Source organism: Xiphophorus couchianus, chromosome 12 (genome assembly GCF_001444195.1).
Source record: "Xiphophorus couchianus chromosome 12, X_couchianus-1.0, whole genome shotgun sequence".
NCBI lineage: Eukaryota > Metazoa > Chordata > Actinopteri > Cyprinodontiformes > Poeciliidae > Xiphophorus > Xiphophorus couchianus.
The window spans coordinates 19,678,274-19,692,086 of record NC_040239.1 but is presented as its reverse complement, the minus strand read 5'-3'; the positions used below and the strand labels follow the sequence as shown (position 1 = coordinate 19,692,086).

The window sequence follows — 13,813 nt, the reverse complement described above, 5'->3', positions numbered from 1 at the left end:
GGTGCTGGTTCCTATCTCCAGTTGTCAACAGTGAGAGGTGGAGTACACCCTGGACAGGTCGCCAGTCCATCGCAGGGCACAAAAGTGAACTACACCGACCTTTATCATTCTGCATAGTGGAAATGATGCATGACTGTTCAGACAGCTGTTTTTGTCTCATTTTCGGAGACACAAAATTTCGGGTTTTCTGTACCTGCAAGCCATAATCATTAATGTGGCAAATAATAATAATTAAAACGAAATAGCTAAAATAAAAGCTTAAAAAATTTTGCTTTGTGAAATGAATCTCTATAAAATGACTAACTTTCTGAGATGACTGGCAAGAAATATTGCACTTTTACACAATATCGATTTTTTTAGATATGCATACTAATCATGGATTGCATTATAACCCTATCATTTATTTCATTCATTAATTTCTATACATTCATCTGACCCAATACTAAAACTATGGTCTTCAGTACATTCACATCTTGCTCATGAGTATGTCTTCATTTGTCTATTTTCTTTAGGATAAAGTCTAGTATTAGTTTTTTTCCCTCCTTGTTTTCATGTGACTTGTTAATTATCAGCTTGTACCATATGTCACTGCGGTTCTAGCTAGTTGTATGCAAACACATTTATAGAGAAAGTGGTTCTTTAGAAATCTTAGCACTTTGTTTTGAACTTTGTAAAACTTAACTAGCGGTTCCCTACGTCAATAACGTACTGTGGATCAGTTTCTGAATTCTCATTTAGCAACTTTGAGAGCAACTATTAGTTTTCAAAGAAGTTGCCATGCTTTTATTGCTAAGGACCTTGACCACTTAAGATACGAAACGGACATCTGTAGTCTTGTATTTTGTTAGACAAAGTTAGATATTCTAACAATGTGCTTAGACTAAAGTGAAAATCCTAGCATATCAAAAGGGTGGCAAGCTGGGTGCAGATGGCACAAGGGAAGCTGAGGACAGTGACCTCCAGGGAAGTCTCTCTTTGTCTGTTCATCCATCTCTCTCTCTTTGTGTTGGTACAGAAATAGCTCTGTGGTCTCTATTACTCAGTCTGTGAGTGGGAACCATGTGTTCTGTTGTGGGGTTTGGCAGAGGTCTCTGAACACTGGACAATGGAGCACTGGGGGCTTCAACTATACATTACCTTGGCTGGGACTAGGGCGAGAGTTGCTGCTCCCAGTGCCCCTTGCTGTCACTTAAAAAATGCATCATCACTCCATTTGTGATACTTTCTCAAACTTGACATTCATTTCCATGCATATTGGATTAACCCATTTTCTCCTTTTTTGCTCTCCTGTTCTCATGTTTCCTAGGGCCCTCTCCATGGATATAGACACAGACTATGAGCGGCCCAATGTGGAAACCATTAAATGCGTGGTGGTGGGGGACAATGCAGTAGGCAAGACCAGGCTAATCTGTGCCCGGGCCTGCAATGCCACACTCACACAGTATCAGCTGCTTGCCACCCACGTGCCAACCGTCTGGGCCATCGACCAGTACCGAGTATGCCAGGAGGTGGGCACACATACACACACACACACGCACTCACCCCCACACACAGAAACACTTTGTAGAAAAGAAGCCACAAATAGACAAACCCTCCTAGCATTTTCCTGCAACTAATTCTTTTTTTTTTGCTACATAAAACATTTAACTTTAAATGCCACTGTACGTCATATAGTTTGATCCCGTGGTTGTTCCTTTAAAAGCCAGATATAATTGATTAATTATTCCTTTAATCAAACAAAAACACAAATCTTGCAAATAAACGTAAGACGTTTGATCTGATAACAATGACATATCTACATTGTAGGTGCTGGAGAGATCTCGGGATGTGGTGGATGAGGTCAGTGTGTCCCTGAGGCTTTGGGACACATTTGGGGATCATCACAAAGACAGGCGATTTGCCTACGGCAGGTGAGAGTGCACATGAACACCAAGCCTTAAGCTGTCCACCAGCCTGAACGTACTGACCTAATAACACATCTGATGCTGGACAACAAGGTTAATTACCTGGAAATATTTCAATGTAGCCAAGAGATACATTGGATAGAAATGTCTTGTTTTTTTTAAATATTATCTTATATATTTATATATTCACTGCCGGATGGATCTAATAAAATGTATTTCACTAGATCTGGAAGTTAGGAACTTGATTAGAATTTAACAAACTTTTCATAATCAAAAATAGATATACAAGGATAAAGTCTTGTATGTCCATCTCAAAACAGAACATCAACAAATATTTGATCTCAAAACAGAACATCACCAAATATTTTTTTTTATTTTAGTATTGAAATTAACATTATATTTTCTCACTGCTCTAAGAATGATATGCATCAAGGAATGCAGGAAATATTTCTATTTATTTGATTGATTATGACAAGCAATTTGTGTGGACAAAAAATTAGAATATAGAAGAGGTTCAGTCAGAAAAGGATGTTTTCACACAACTGTGGGAACCTTACGTTTAAGTTCTCGGAATTTAATCAATTTTCATTTTCAATAATATTCTAATTTATTGAAAAAAACTGCATACATATTTGTTGTGTAATCCAACAGTTTTTTCTCTTTTGCATTGGACATCCCTTTCAAGCTGTTACATCCTTCCTCCACAGGAGATTATTGGATGATCCCTGTATCCTCTTGTTAGATGTTCTCTTGTCAAATCTGCTTTATTGGCATGAAATGCAGAAGAATTTATTGCTAAAATACAATCAGGAAATGCCACATATCACAGCAAAGTCGCCATGTTTTAACCACAAAACCTCCAAACATTAAAAAAACTTGATGATACACCTTATACAACGTTTAACTGTTTTTGGTTGGTACACTGTAGAGAAACAATTGGACCTTTTCCAGAAAGCAACTTGGTTTTATTTAAGATATTTGTTCTTGCATACAGTTTCATACAATAGATTCTTTCACCAATCAGCACAAAGACCCCACAATTTTCCCATAAATTTAAGTAGGATGTGTCAAGGTTGTTTGGAAGGACTTTGCATAAGGTGTCACCTTGTTTTCCTTTATCTAAAGGGTTTGTACGTGACACACTTCATTTATGCTTTTGTCAGCTGTATGGAGGTTAGTTTAAGGTTCAAATTTCTAGCCCCTTTGTTGTGTTTACCCACTGTTTAAATGTCTGTACACTCGCCTGGGGATCTGCTACTGTTTGTGTGTGTATGGTTGTTGGCGTGTGCTTGTGTGTGTGCACATCTATCCTCCCTGTGAGCCTGGAGTCAGCTGATTAGAAACACAGTGCCAGCTCAGCTGGTTTTACCCTGCATTGAAACAACATCAAGCATTCTTCCTTAACCATCATCCTTTTTTGTTCCCAACTCTGTTTGTCCCCCTGTTTATCTGAGCCAACCTTGCAACTCCCTTTTCTGTGTGCTTACCACCCGTACTCCTTCATAAATAAGTCTAACCTCTCCAAACAGTTGGCACGTAGCTGCTCTTTGACTCTCCTAACACCTGGCCAGGTTTTTGTTGACATAAAACTTAGAACATCACACTGTCACATGTCTTGTTAGAAGGAGTTCATGAAAACAAGTAGCTGCTGGAAAATAGATTAAACCCAATGTAACTTGAGTCAGCCTCCCTCCAACCCCCCCCCCCCCCCCCCCCTCCCCCCTTTTTGTTTTTGCAAGTCATCATTGCAGCTAATTGTCTTACAATAAGGAGGTCAAGATAGATCATTCTAAGCAAACCTGTTATACATTCCCACATTTAATCTTAAAAACACACCTGACTTAGGTTTTTCACTTACAGAGAAAGTGATGAACAACAAGTTTAGTTGTTCTAGTTAATTTTTGTGGCATTTTTTGACTTACACAATTCACCTAAAGCTACAGTTCACAGAGAGGCTACAAAGAATCAAAAAGATCTTATTGTATGAAGTTATTTGTCAATGAAAAGATGCAAAAACAAAACAAAAACAAACAAAAAAAAAACCCTGATAGTATTGGAAATGTATCATGATATACTAAAGGCAATCACCAACTCTTGAAAAAATATGGACAATGAAACAGTAAGTGGCATTACTGAAACCGGATCTTTCTCCATAATTGATAAAAAATAAGACCTAAACTGGTGAGAGAGACAACAAAGAGCCTTACTGCAACACTACAGTCTAAAATCTACATTTTATAAGCTAAGACCTTGTGGAAGAATGTGTTATGGTCTGATGGAGCCACACTAGAACCTTAGGCTGCACTTAAATGTGGTGGTGGCAGGATCATGCTCTAGGGTTAGTTTTCATCCCATTGAGTTTATATGAAGCTGCATCAAATCATGAACAGTTTTAAATGCAAGTCTGTTTAGACCGAAAACCCTCAGGCCTCTACAAAATGACACATTTTAGTTTTCAGCAACATTTTCAGTCTAAGAATACATCTCAATCAAGACAAGAATAACTTGAACATTGTTTCACCAGAGTTCAGGGGGCTGTGGATGAGGGAATTCCTCAGATAGATTTGGAAAATGTCTTCAAGATGGAGCAGGCAAATATTGTTAAGCCAGACAAAGTAGACTGTATGCTGAGACATAAATCTATATATGTACAATTGTGTGAGCTGCATCATGTGCACGGGGCTAAGATGTAGTAATAATCCTTTGAAAAAGTCCTAATGGGAGCTTGCTTGACTGTGTGTGTGCGTGCATTGTGATTTAATTGCCTGCTGTGTTATATTATGTCCTTGGGAGCTTTTCAGAAATTGCCTGAAAAATAAAGAGGACTGTGGAATCAGAACACCAAAAAGTATCCCAGCTGATTACTTCTTAAGTCTACAGGGGCATGTGCACTTAGCAGTGGGACATCAGATTCATTTCATCTATGTGGTCAATCAAATTAATCTGTAAACTCTCTTCAAGAATTTTCCAAAATTGTTAAATAACAGTAAAACCACATTTCTTCAACAGCACATCCTTTGTTGTCTAATTAAACACTCCATAACTCCTGGTGTGTAGATATTTTGCCCATGGAAATGAGGCATATTTTACTGTTTTATAATGTTGCTCTCAAGTTCAGTTGATGATTTACCTCACATCCTCTGATAAGTACTGGATTCCTGGTTGGATTCCTAAATGTCAAAACTGCAATATAGTCATATAATTAAATTGTCTCCAAGGCACAAATGATGATTAATGTAGCACAAGTTACATAAGTCTGAGTATTCTTTTGCTGCTGAGGCTAAAAGTCTTGTCCTATGCATTGTTGCAGAGAGTGAGGAGTTACAAATTGTTTTTTTTTTTTTTGCCTTTTCACCTAGAGTTAATGATCCACCCTTGACATTACCTTGAAGTAGGCAGACATGCACCATCTTGTGAGGATTAGAGATCTCCTGCTAAATGCGGCGATCTGCTTACTCAAACAAACCTGATGGATCTGTTTGAGAGTTTAAATCCAGAACTATTTTTAGACTTCTTTTTCTTGTTGCTTTCAAGGCCTTTTGGAGATTTACCCAACAGAAAGAAAGAGGCTCAAGCCACACAAATAGTTGCGAGGTCTAGACTCCTCTTGTGAACCTCCCCATCATCTGCCACACACCTCCTAGCTCTCACATAAGCTTCCTGCTCCCTTGTTGCCTTGCAGAAGCTGAACAAGCTTCCTCCTTATGCACTTTGCGTAGGTTTTAATGCAAGCTGACATCATGTTGCATGAGTCAGCAGTAGCTCTTTTTTTATTTTGTCTTTTTCTGTTCCCATATATCCATCGAAGCCCAAATGCCGTCTTGACTGACATTCCCTTCTCATGACAGAGCGCCTCAGCCCACCTTTGTCTCTGATGTCTCTTATTTTGTTTGTACATAAAATAAAGTGTTTTCTCTCTCATCCTTCCCTGTAGGTCTGATGTAGTGGTACTCTGCTTCTCTCTGGCTAATCCCAACTCCCTCCGCCATGTTCGCACCATGTGGTTTCCGGAGATCAAGCACTTTTGTCCCCGAACACCCATCATCCTGGTCGGCTGCCAGCTGGATCTGCGATACGCTGACCTGGATGCAGTTAACCGTGCGAGACGGCCGTTAGCAAAGTGAGATTCATTCCTCATTAAGCATTAACATTCTTTCTGAGACACAACCTGCAATAAAGTTGCTCTACTACCTTGCTTGCAAATTGCAAGATATGTCTTATGGTGCAAAAACTGGCTTGAGGGATTTAAGTGGGGCCTTTTTTCAGTAACAAACCTGTTGAAAATGATACTTCTTAAGATTGAGATAATGTACAATAGCTCCCTAAAGTGTACATATCACTGCTACATTGACCAATAGGTCTGGTCCTAAATCTCAGACAGTTTTGACTCTAAAGCTGACAAAGAAAATATTTAAGCATCAAACTGGATTTATGCTTACATTCAAGTATGAACTTGCAATGGGCTTGACAAACAGAATCTCTGGGGTCTTTTGAAGATGGATGTAGATAGTGGACAAACATTGATAAGACAAAATGTTGTAAATAAGGCTGAATATTGAAATTAAATATAAAGGGTTCAATAAAGCACTAGATTATGTTCACCTAAACAAACAGGTTATTCCAAGTTTTTAATTTATTAAAATGCTTTCTAACAAACGTGTTTGTTTTTCTGGTATATTTTACAGGATGAATGTCACATTATACATTGAAATTGTATTAAATGATTTCTCAATTAATACAATCAATAAATTATATTAATTTATCAATTGCATCACAAAAACATTTAAATCAGAATGTGAACACTTTTGAGACCCAATGTAACACAAACACAAACACAAAAGGCAAGAAGCCAAATCATGTGCAAAGAATTGCCATTGTAGGACCAATAGAGCTTAGCTGGCATGATAAGAGAAGTTTATCAACAGTCCAAAAGTTGTTGGAATACACCCACCCATAAAAACTGCTATCACATCACTGTATTGATGTCACTCAGTGTTTTTGTTTTAGAAGTGAGGTGTACACTCTATGTAGGTACAAAAATGTACAAAAGCTTGCTTGTCTTTGCATGAATGGTTGTGGTTGTTAATATATAATCTTGCTCAACCTGAGCAAGGAATGTTGGTTGAACGTTTTCCGTTATGACTCACAGGCCCATCAAACCAACAGACATCCTCCCTCCAGAGAGAGGCCATGAGGTGGCAAAAGAACTTGGGATACCATACTATGAGACGAGCATTGTCGCCCAGTTCGGAGTCAAAGATGTGTTTGACAACGCCATCCGTGCAGCCCTCATTTCCCGTCGACACCTGCAGTTCTGGAAGTCCCACCTGAAAAAGGTCCAGAGACCCCTTCTCCAGGCACCTTTCCTACCTCCCAGACCACCACGCCCCATAGTGGGCATCCCCGACCCACCGGCCACAGACGGCGAAGGCCCCGACTCCCTTTTCTGTCATCCTCTTTGCGCAGATGTTCTTTTCCTTTTGCAGGGTGGCTCCACTCGTGTCTTTGCGCACAAAGTTTACCTGGCTACGTCCTGCTCCAAGTTCTATGACCTTTTCACTCTTGATCTTGGTGGGTCGAGTTTTGGGGCAATGGGAGAGGAACAGGACAGCAAGGAAAACACAGAGAGTGGGGAGGAAGATGAGCAGAGCAGGAGAGGAGCCAAAGAGCAAGCTGGGCGCACTAAGAGCCTGGACATTGATAAAGATGGAATAGATGGAGGAGTGCGGGGCCTGAACCAACCTCAGCTGCTCCAGCAGGGGTCTTTGAAGACTTCCCAGAGTGATAATGCACTCCCCTCTCGAGCACAGTACTCAATGGGAGCAATGGGGACAGGTCGAGCCCTTTCTGGATGGGGAAGGGGGTTTCTCAGCGTGTGTCTGGAGCATGTTGATGATCCCATGACTGGACGACCTCGTCTGATGACTGTGGTTGCCATGGATGCACTCATTCAGGAGGAACCATTTAAGGTTATTCTAAATTGTTTACGTTGCTAGTGGTTAAAAAGGTTAATGCATGATTAAGCTAAAAGACATAATTTTCACATACGGTTAGTTTAATAGCTTTTTTCCCCTTTGTCATGAAATGAAATTAAATCATTGTTTTAACTCTTCACTTTGTATTTATTTGGCTTATCTCTGTTTGATATATATACTGTATGTATATATATATATATATATTACCGGGAACACCTAGCTAGGACAAAACTAGCGAAAACAGAAGAAATGCATGTACTGTGCACTGTGCATTAAATGCTCTGTAAGTTTTCAGTGTGTTTGACCTCTGGGTTTGCTGCATTTCCAGGCAGTGCTTCAGTACCTCTACACAGGCAGCCTGGACGAGAGTCGAGGCGATCTGATGCAGGTGGCCACCATTGCGGAGCTGCTTGAGGTGTTCGACCTTCGGATGATGGTGGCCAACGTTTTGAACAGAGAGAGTTTCATGAACCAGGAGATCACAAAGGCCTTCCACGTCCGCAGAGCCAATCGAATCAAAGAGTGCCTCAATAAAGGGACTTTTGCTGGTAAACCACGTCAGCCACTCAATGCTGCAATTTTTTGTGTAGCATTTGTCATTCTAGATGTGATGCCCCCCATGTTGCATCTGTCTCTTTGACTGATTCCTTCATAGTCATAATTTGACTCGATGACTGTTTTGTCAGTCTGCTTATTTTGTGTTCACTCTACCCCATCCACTGTCTTATTTGTTTTGTGTTGTGTCTCCTTTTAGTGTTGTCTTTGCCTTTTCTGAACAAAACTTGACTTTCACCTCTCTGTGCTGTCATTGTTCTATTTCTGATCATAGTGATCATTGTTCCCATAAAACTCATATAAGTTTTGATTGAATAAATTAATAAGAATGTATCTAACAATGTAACTAATTTTTTGGGACAACACAGCCCTCTTTACCGGACTTCTTCAGCGTTCTGCTTAACCCACCACCCTGCATTTGCTTTCCTTCCCATACAATGAGTGGAGAGCTGTTGCATCTCCCTGTCAATTTATCTTTCTGTCTGTCTACCTGTGTCCATGTCTCTCTGTGTGTCTGTCTGGTCCTCTTGCTGCCTGTCTGCGTGTCTGGACGTTCGCCTCGTCTGTCTTTTCCTTTCTGTAGTTTGGGCTTCTGTGGCATTCCACGAGATGAACGCTCTTTTCCCACCCCGGTTTCAGATGTTGTGTTCCGGCTGGATGACGGCTGCCTTCCGGCCCACAAGCCCCTGCTCATATCCAGCTGTGACTGGATGGCCGCCATGTTCCGTGGCTCCTTCATGGAAAGCTACATCGAGGAGGTGAGATTGTCCAGGGAATACAGACCTTGGAGATATGGGGACTTTCAGTTTTGGAATGGAATGTAATAAGATGTCTCAATCCTAAATCCTGAAAAATTGAGAAAAAAGGAAAGGAAGAACTGCCTTTATAAAGAAAAGGTGCTGTTGACATTATGTTACCCTGAACAACCAATTAAAATTTAAAATCAATTAAAATTAAAAACTGAAATTTTTCTAAAACATAAACCTGAGATGAGTTTAAATTTAGATGACTAAAATTTGTGTTTTCAGGTGTGAGTGTGTGCATGCATGGTTGTTTGTCCAGTGTGTTTCTGTATGCTCTGCATTGGACTGGTGACATGTCAAAGGTGTACCCTACTTCTCCCCCAGTGACCTGAGAAGACAGGTACTAATCCCAGTGCAAATCTGCAAGGATAAGTAGATATGAGTAATGGATGAATGGATAGATAAAATATGGTTACAAATATTCAACCATTAGGAAATAATTAGCATCCTCTATGTAGCTTCAGTCAATAACAAGGTAAATCAAAATATAACTAATGTTAGGGCCTTTTAAAACCTATTCTGGTAATTTGGTATTACCAGGTTATTGTTACAGATTGTATAGTGCACAGCTTGCAACATCTGATAACATGTGATAAAGGTCAAGGAGTTATTGGGATTAGGTAAATAATTTTTTACTACCTAAACCACACATATGGTTCATTATCAGATTGACCTACTAATCTTTGTTTCACTCCCGGGTGATGTTAAAGGTCTGGAAATGACCACATCTCTCGATGACTTAGACACGTAATGTCCAGAGATAAGAACTCTGTGTGTAAATAATTGTGTGTAAATACACACAATTGACTGCTTTTGTTAGTCTTTGCCTGACAAAAGACTTCAGATGTTTTTTTTTTTACCTTAAATTAAACTAAGGCACATGTCTTTGTGAAAATTTGTTTCAACAGGATGAGAAAACAACTTGATTCACACGTATAAAAACATGTGCATAGCAGTAGGTCTGACTTCCTGTTTCTATTCTCAGAGGCCATGTTCTTTACCTCAATAAAAACCACAGATCATCGGCTTTGTTTTTATGTGGTGTTCTGAGTTCTTAATGTTTATGTTTGCTGTTTTCTGTGTGAAGTGTCCATATTGTTGAGTTGTCCATATTGTTGAGTTGAGATTAGCTGTATTTTGAAACACTGAGAAAATTACACAAAGGCTACAGAACAATGACAGCTTAGAAAGGCTGTTTCTCTTAATACGTCTTCATTGAAGACGTACTTTCACTGAAACCAATATTTCTCAAGATTTGTTATCTTATGTGTGCTCACCTCTCAGGCTCAGCTTCTGGTAAGGCATGTGTGCCTGACCTGACCTAGCCTCAAAGGAAGTTGAGGGCTGTCTTTAAGTTGAAGTTCTTCCGACTGTGTTACGCAACAAGATTTCACAGGCTGCCAGTTCAGGTTACAAAGATTCATGTGTTCAGAATAACTACAAATAAATTTCAAACACTTTTGAATAATTTTGTTAAAGTTTAAAATTATGATGGAAACTATAAAAAAATCTGCTTAAATTATATATGTGTATTTTTAGTTATGTATTTTATTTTCTGGGGTCATGGACTTTACTGTTAAGCAAATTATGATTAATGTTAAAATTATTGTTAACAATAATATTAGTAATGTTAATGTTTTAGAGGGGCCCTGTCAGAGTCTTGTCTTGAGTCTGATGGAGAATTTGCAGATAAAGGTTAGTCTTATTGTGGTTGGAAGGAAGCCTTGAAACGTCACAGATATGAAGATCATCACCAAAGATAAATATGCAAAATATCAATGGAAACATGCAAACAGCTGGTCAGGAATTTAAAAAATTGCCAGAATGCCACAAATAATTTTCCATTTATAGAATATTTTTTGACATGCAACCTTTTATACTAGTATGAAGACAAAAACAGACAATATTTTTTAGTGGACCTTCTTAGATGAATTAAATTCCTTTTAAATGTAAATTTATCAGCACCATAAATATTTTATTACTTTAGAAGTCATGTTACTCATGTCGTGACTCTGAAAACATAATCCTTGAAATCAGAACGAGGCTGCCCACAAAACTTTATACATCAGTATCAGCCAAAAGTTAGCAATTAGAATGCGCCCTGTTTCTATGTCAGTTTGAGTCTTCTCTGTTGAATCACACAAAAAATATTTTAAAAATGGAAGCAGAAGTTTAAGACATGATTACACAGTGTAGTTTCTCAACCCAGACACTCAAAATAACTCTGTTTTTAGTGCTGAACAAAAGGGGGTCAGTGTGTTGCGGAATATGCTATGTCATATGGGTAACTAGAAACGGTCAAAGCTTCATGAACTGAACTCTTCATAATCATCCTCAAAACCCCAAATTAAAACAATCTTCTTTTAAATGACAAATCAGCTGGTCGTCTTTTTGCTTAAACTACAAACTAGTTAATATGCTTTTCGTTGGAAAGTGCGTGGCGTTCATATGATTTGGTCTACACATTTAAACTTACAAATACGGATGTATGTCACAGTTTTAGTAAGTTCATTTAGGTCAGTAGCTGAAGCTGTAAAAACACTGCAGTCTTTACAGTCAAAACAAGCCTGTAAGATCTGCTTTGACTCATCAGTCCACTTCCTTACAGAGGTTTTAAGTTTTTGCCTGTAGATTACAATGAGATGAAGTAGATAGAGAGAATCCTAAAGCTTCATGAGGAACTGCACAGTTTGCTGCTTTGAAGACTTTGTAGCAGCGATTCAGTGTGTTTGTCTTTCTTAAGTAGTTCATTTGAGAGGTTTGTGCTATTAAAATCCCCAAGAACAATAATGAGAGTCTGGAGCTTGATGTTTGTATCCCCTGTCTGTGTCTCCGGTAAATCCCACAGAGAGCCTCCATGTTTCGTACCAGAATCTCAGAATACTTTCTGGGTCGATAAAAAACTGCTGAGAGAACTGCCTGATGCTTACGAATTGCTCTCTGGTGAAAGTAATCATATCTTAGCAGCAAATGTAGAAAAAATGCACAATGCGATTGAGTACAGTACCAAGACAGCCATCTCCAGAGTCATCATGTAGGTTATCACATTTATTTCTTTGTTCTTTCACATCTTTTGACCTGAATTTTTTAGTTGTTCTTCTCTTGCTGCTATTATATTATAGGTATCGATTCCTAACACCAGTACAGCATGTATGCATGGAGTGCTTGAGTTCCTGTACTGTGGTCTCCTGACACCGTGTCCTGGATTGGAGCCCATGGAACTAATAGTTCTGGCCAACCGTCTGTGTTTGCCACGACTCGTTGCCCTCACTGGTAAGTGTTTCTGTGTGGAGTGCTATAAACACAGCAGAGTCTAAACCCCACTCTCTTTTTTGTCCCCTACCAACTGAATGCAATTGAACACTGTTTTATTGTTAAGATTCACATTTTGAGAAGCTAATTTTATAACTTTTAAGAATAATGAAAACCTTTACCTCTAATGTAGTTTAACACAAAGGATTAGAGAATTATTTGTCAGTGGGGCATGCAACTAGAAAATACTTACTTTAATCTCTTTAATTTTTTGCCTCTTCAGAGCAGCATGCTGTGGATGAGCTACTGCAACTGGCAGTGAACGGAGTGGACATTGATGGACAAGTGCTAGCTTACCTTGAAGTTTCACAGGTGTGTTTTGACTTAAAAGTGCATTTATGTAGACAATAGTTTGCGGTCATGTATGGTGAATCAGTTTGTATTCATTTCATACAGACATACATTAGTTTTTTATTTCTTTTGAAGAGTAATACTTTCTCTTTTTTCTTGTCACAGTTCCACAATGCCAAACAGCTTTCTACTTGGTGTCTTCATCACATCTGCACCAATTATAATAGCATCTGCCGCAAGTTTCCCAAAGACATGAAAGCAATGTCTCCAGGTACGCTGCAGTCAACTTGCTCTCCTGTCCCTAAAGTTCATTTCATTACTTTTCTGTCATTCTGCAATTTTAGTTTCAACCAAAATGTAGAATGCAATTTCTCTACATTTGGGAATTTCATTAGCCTGTTACCTTAAATCAGTTACAAATGATGTTTGTACAAACAGCATTTTTTGAAGACAAATTTGCATTTTTCTTGCAGAAAACCAGAGGCACTTTGAGAAGCAGCGTTGGCCTCCTGTATGGTTCTTGAAGGAGGAAGACCGCTACCTGCGTTCTCAAAAGGAGCGTGAACGCGAGGAAGAAATCCTGCGCAAGCAGCACACCAAACGGGGCTGGTGTTTCTGGAGACACCCGTCTTCCTCTCCACACGTCTCCTAAGGGGTTTTCCACTTCTAGCTCTTGGATCTTCCCCTCAGCGGATGCTAACCCCTGGATTAGCAAATAGAGAGGAGAATAGTTGTGATGCCTCTATCTGTGGAGAAATAACTCTCAGTGCTAATATTCCTGAATGTCTGCATGCTCGGGAGGAGTGTATGTGCCTCTTGGTGGGAGTGGGTTGCCACACAACTGTGTTTTGGTGGTGGGACAGATTGGGACTCAACAGAAAGGGTATTTGCATGAATGTGCGAGTGTATGAATGGAATATAGTGATGCTTCCAAGTTGAGACGCAGTGATCTCTCAAAGGACAATGGCGGTGC

The 13,813-nt window shown here is 39.3% G+C and overlaps 1 protein-coding gene across 4 annotated transcripts in view; it reads left to right on the top strand.

The window, feature by feature from the left end:
* Positions 1-13,522, top strand: part of rhobtb4 (Rho related BTB domain containing 4) — a 41,263-nt gene extending 27,741 nt beyond the window's left edge. For 3 of the 4 annotated variants that reach the window (XM_028033718.1, XM_028033719.1, XM_028033717.1), the window contains 10 exons: positions 1,307-1,508; positions 1,807-1,910; positions 5,839-6,024; positions 7,054-7,873; positions 8,208-8,427; positions 9,074-9,192; positions 12,360-12,510; positions 12,773-12,861; positions 13,006-13,111; positions 13,314-13,522. In XM_028033718.1, coding sequence (XP_027889519.1) covers positions 1,317-1,508; positions 1,807-1,910; positions 5,839-6,024; positions 7,054-7,873; positions 8,208-8,427; positions 9,074-9,192; positions 12,360-12,510; positions 12,773-12,861; positions 13,006-13,111; positions 13,314-13,492 — 2,166 coding nt within the window. In that variant the 5' untranslated portion in view covers positions 1,307-1,316 and the 3' untranslated portion in view covers positions 13,493-13,522. Of the gene's footprint in view, positions 1-1,306; positions 1,509-1,806; positions 1,911-5,838; positions 6,025-7,053; positions 7,874-8,207; positions 8,428-9,017; positions 9,193-12,359; positions 12,511-12,772; positions 12,862-13,005; positions 13,112-13,313 lie in introns of those variants that run through there. The other variant, XR_003597580.1, reaches the window with a different exon arrangement.
* The last annotated feature ends 291 nt before the right edge of the window (positions 13,523-13,813 follow it).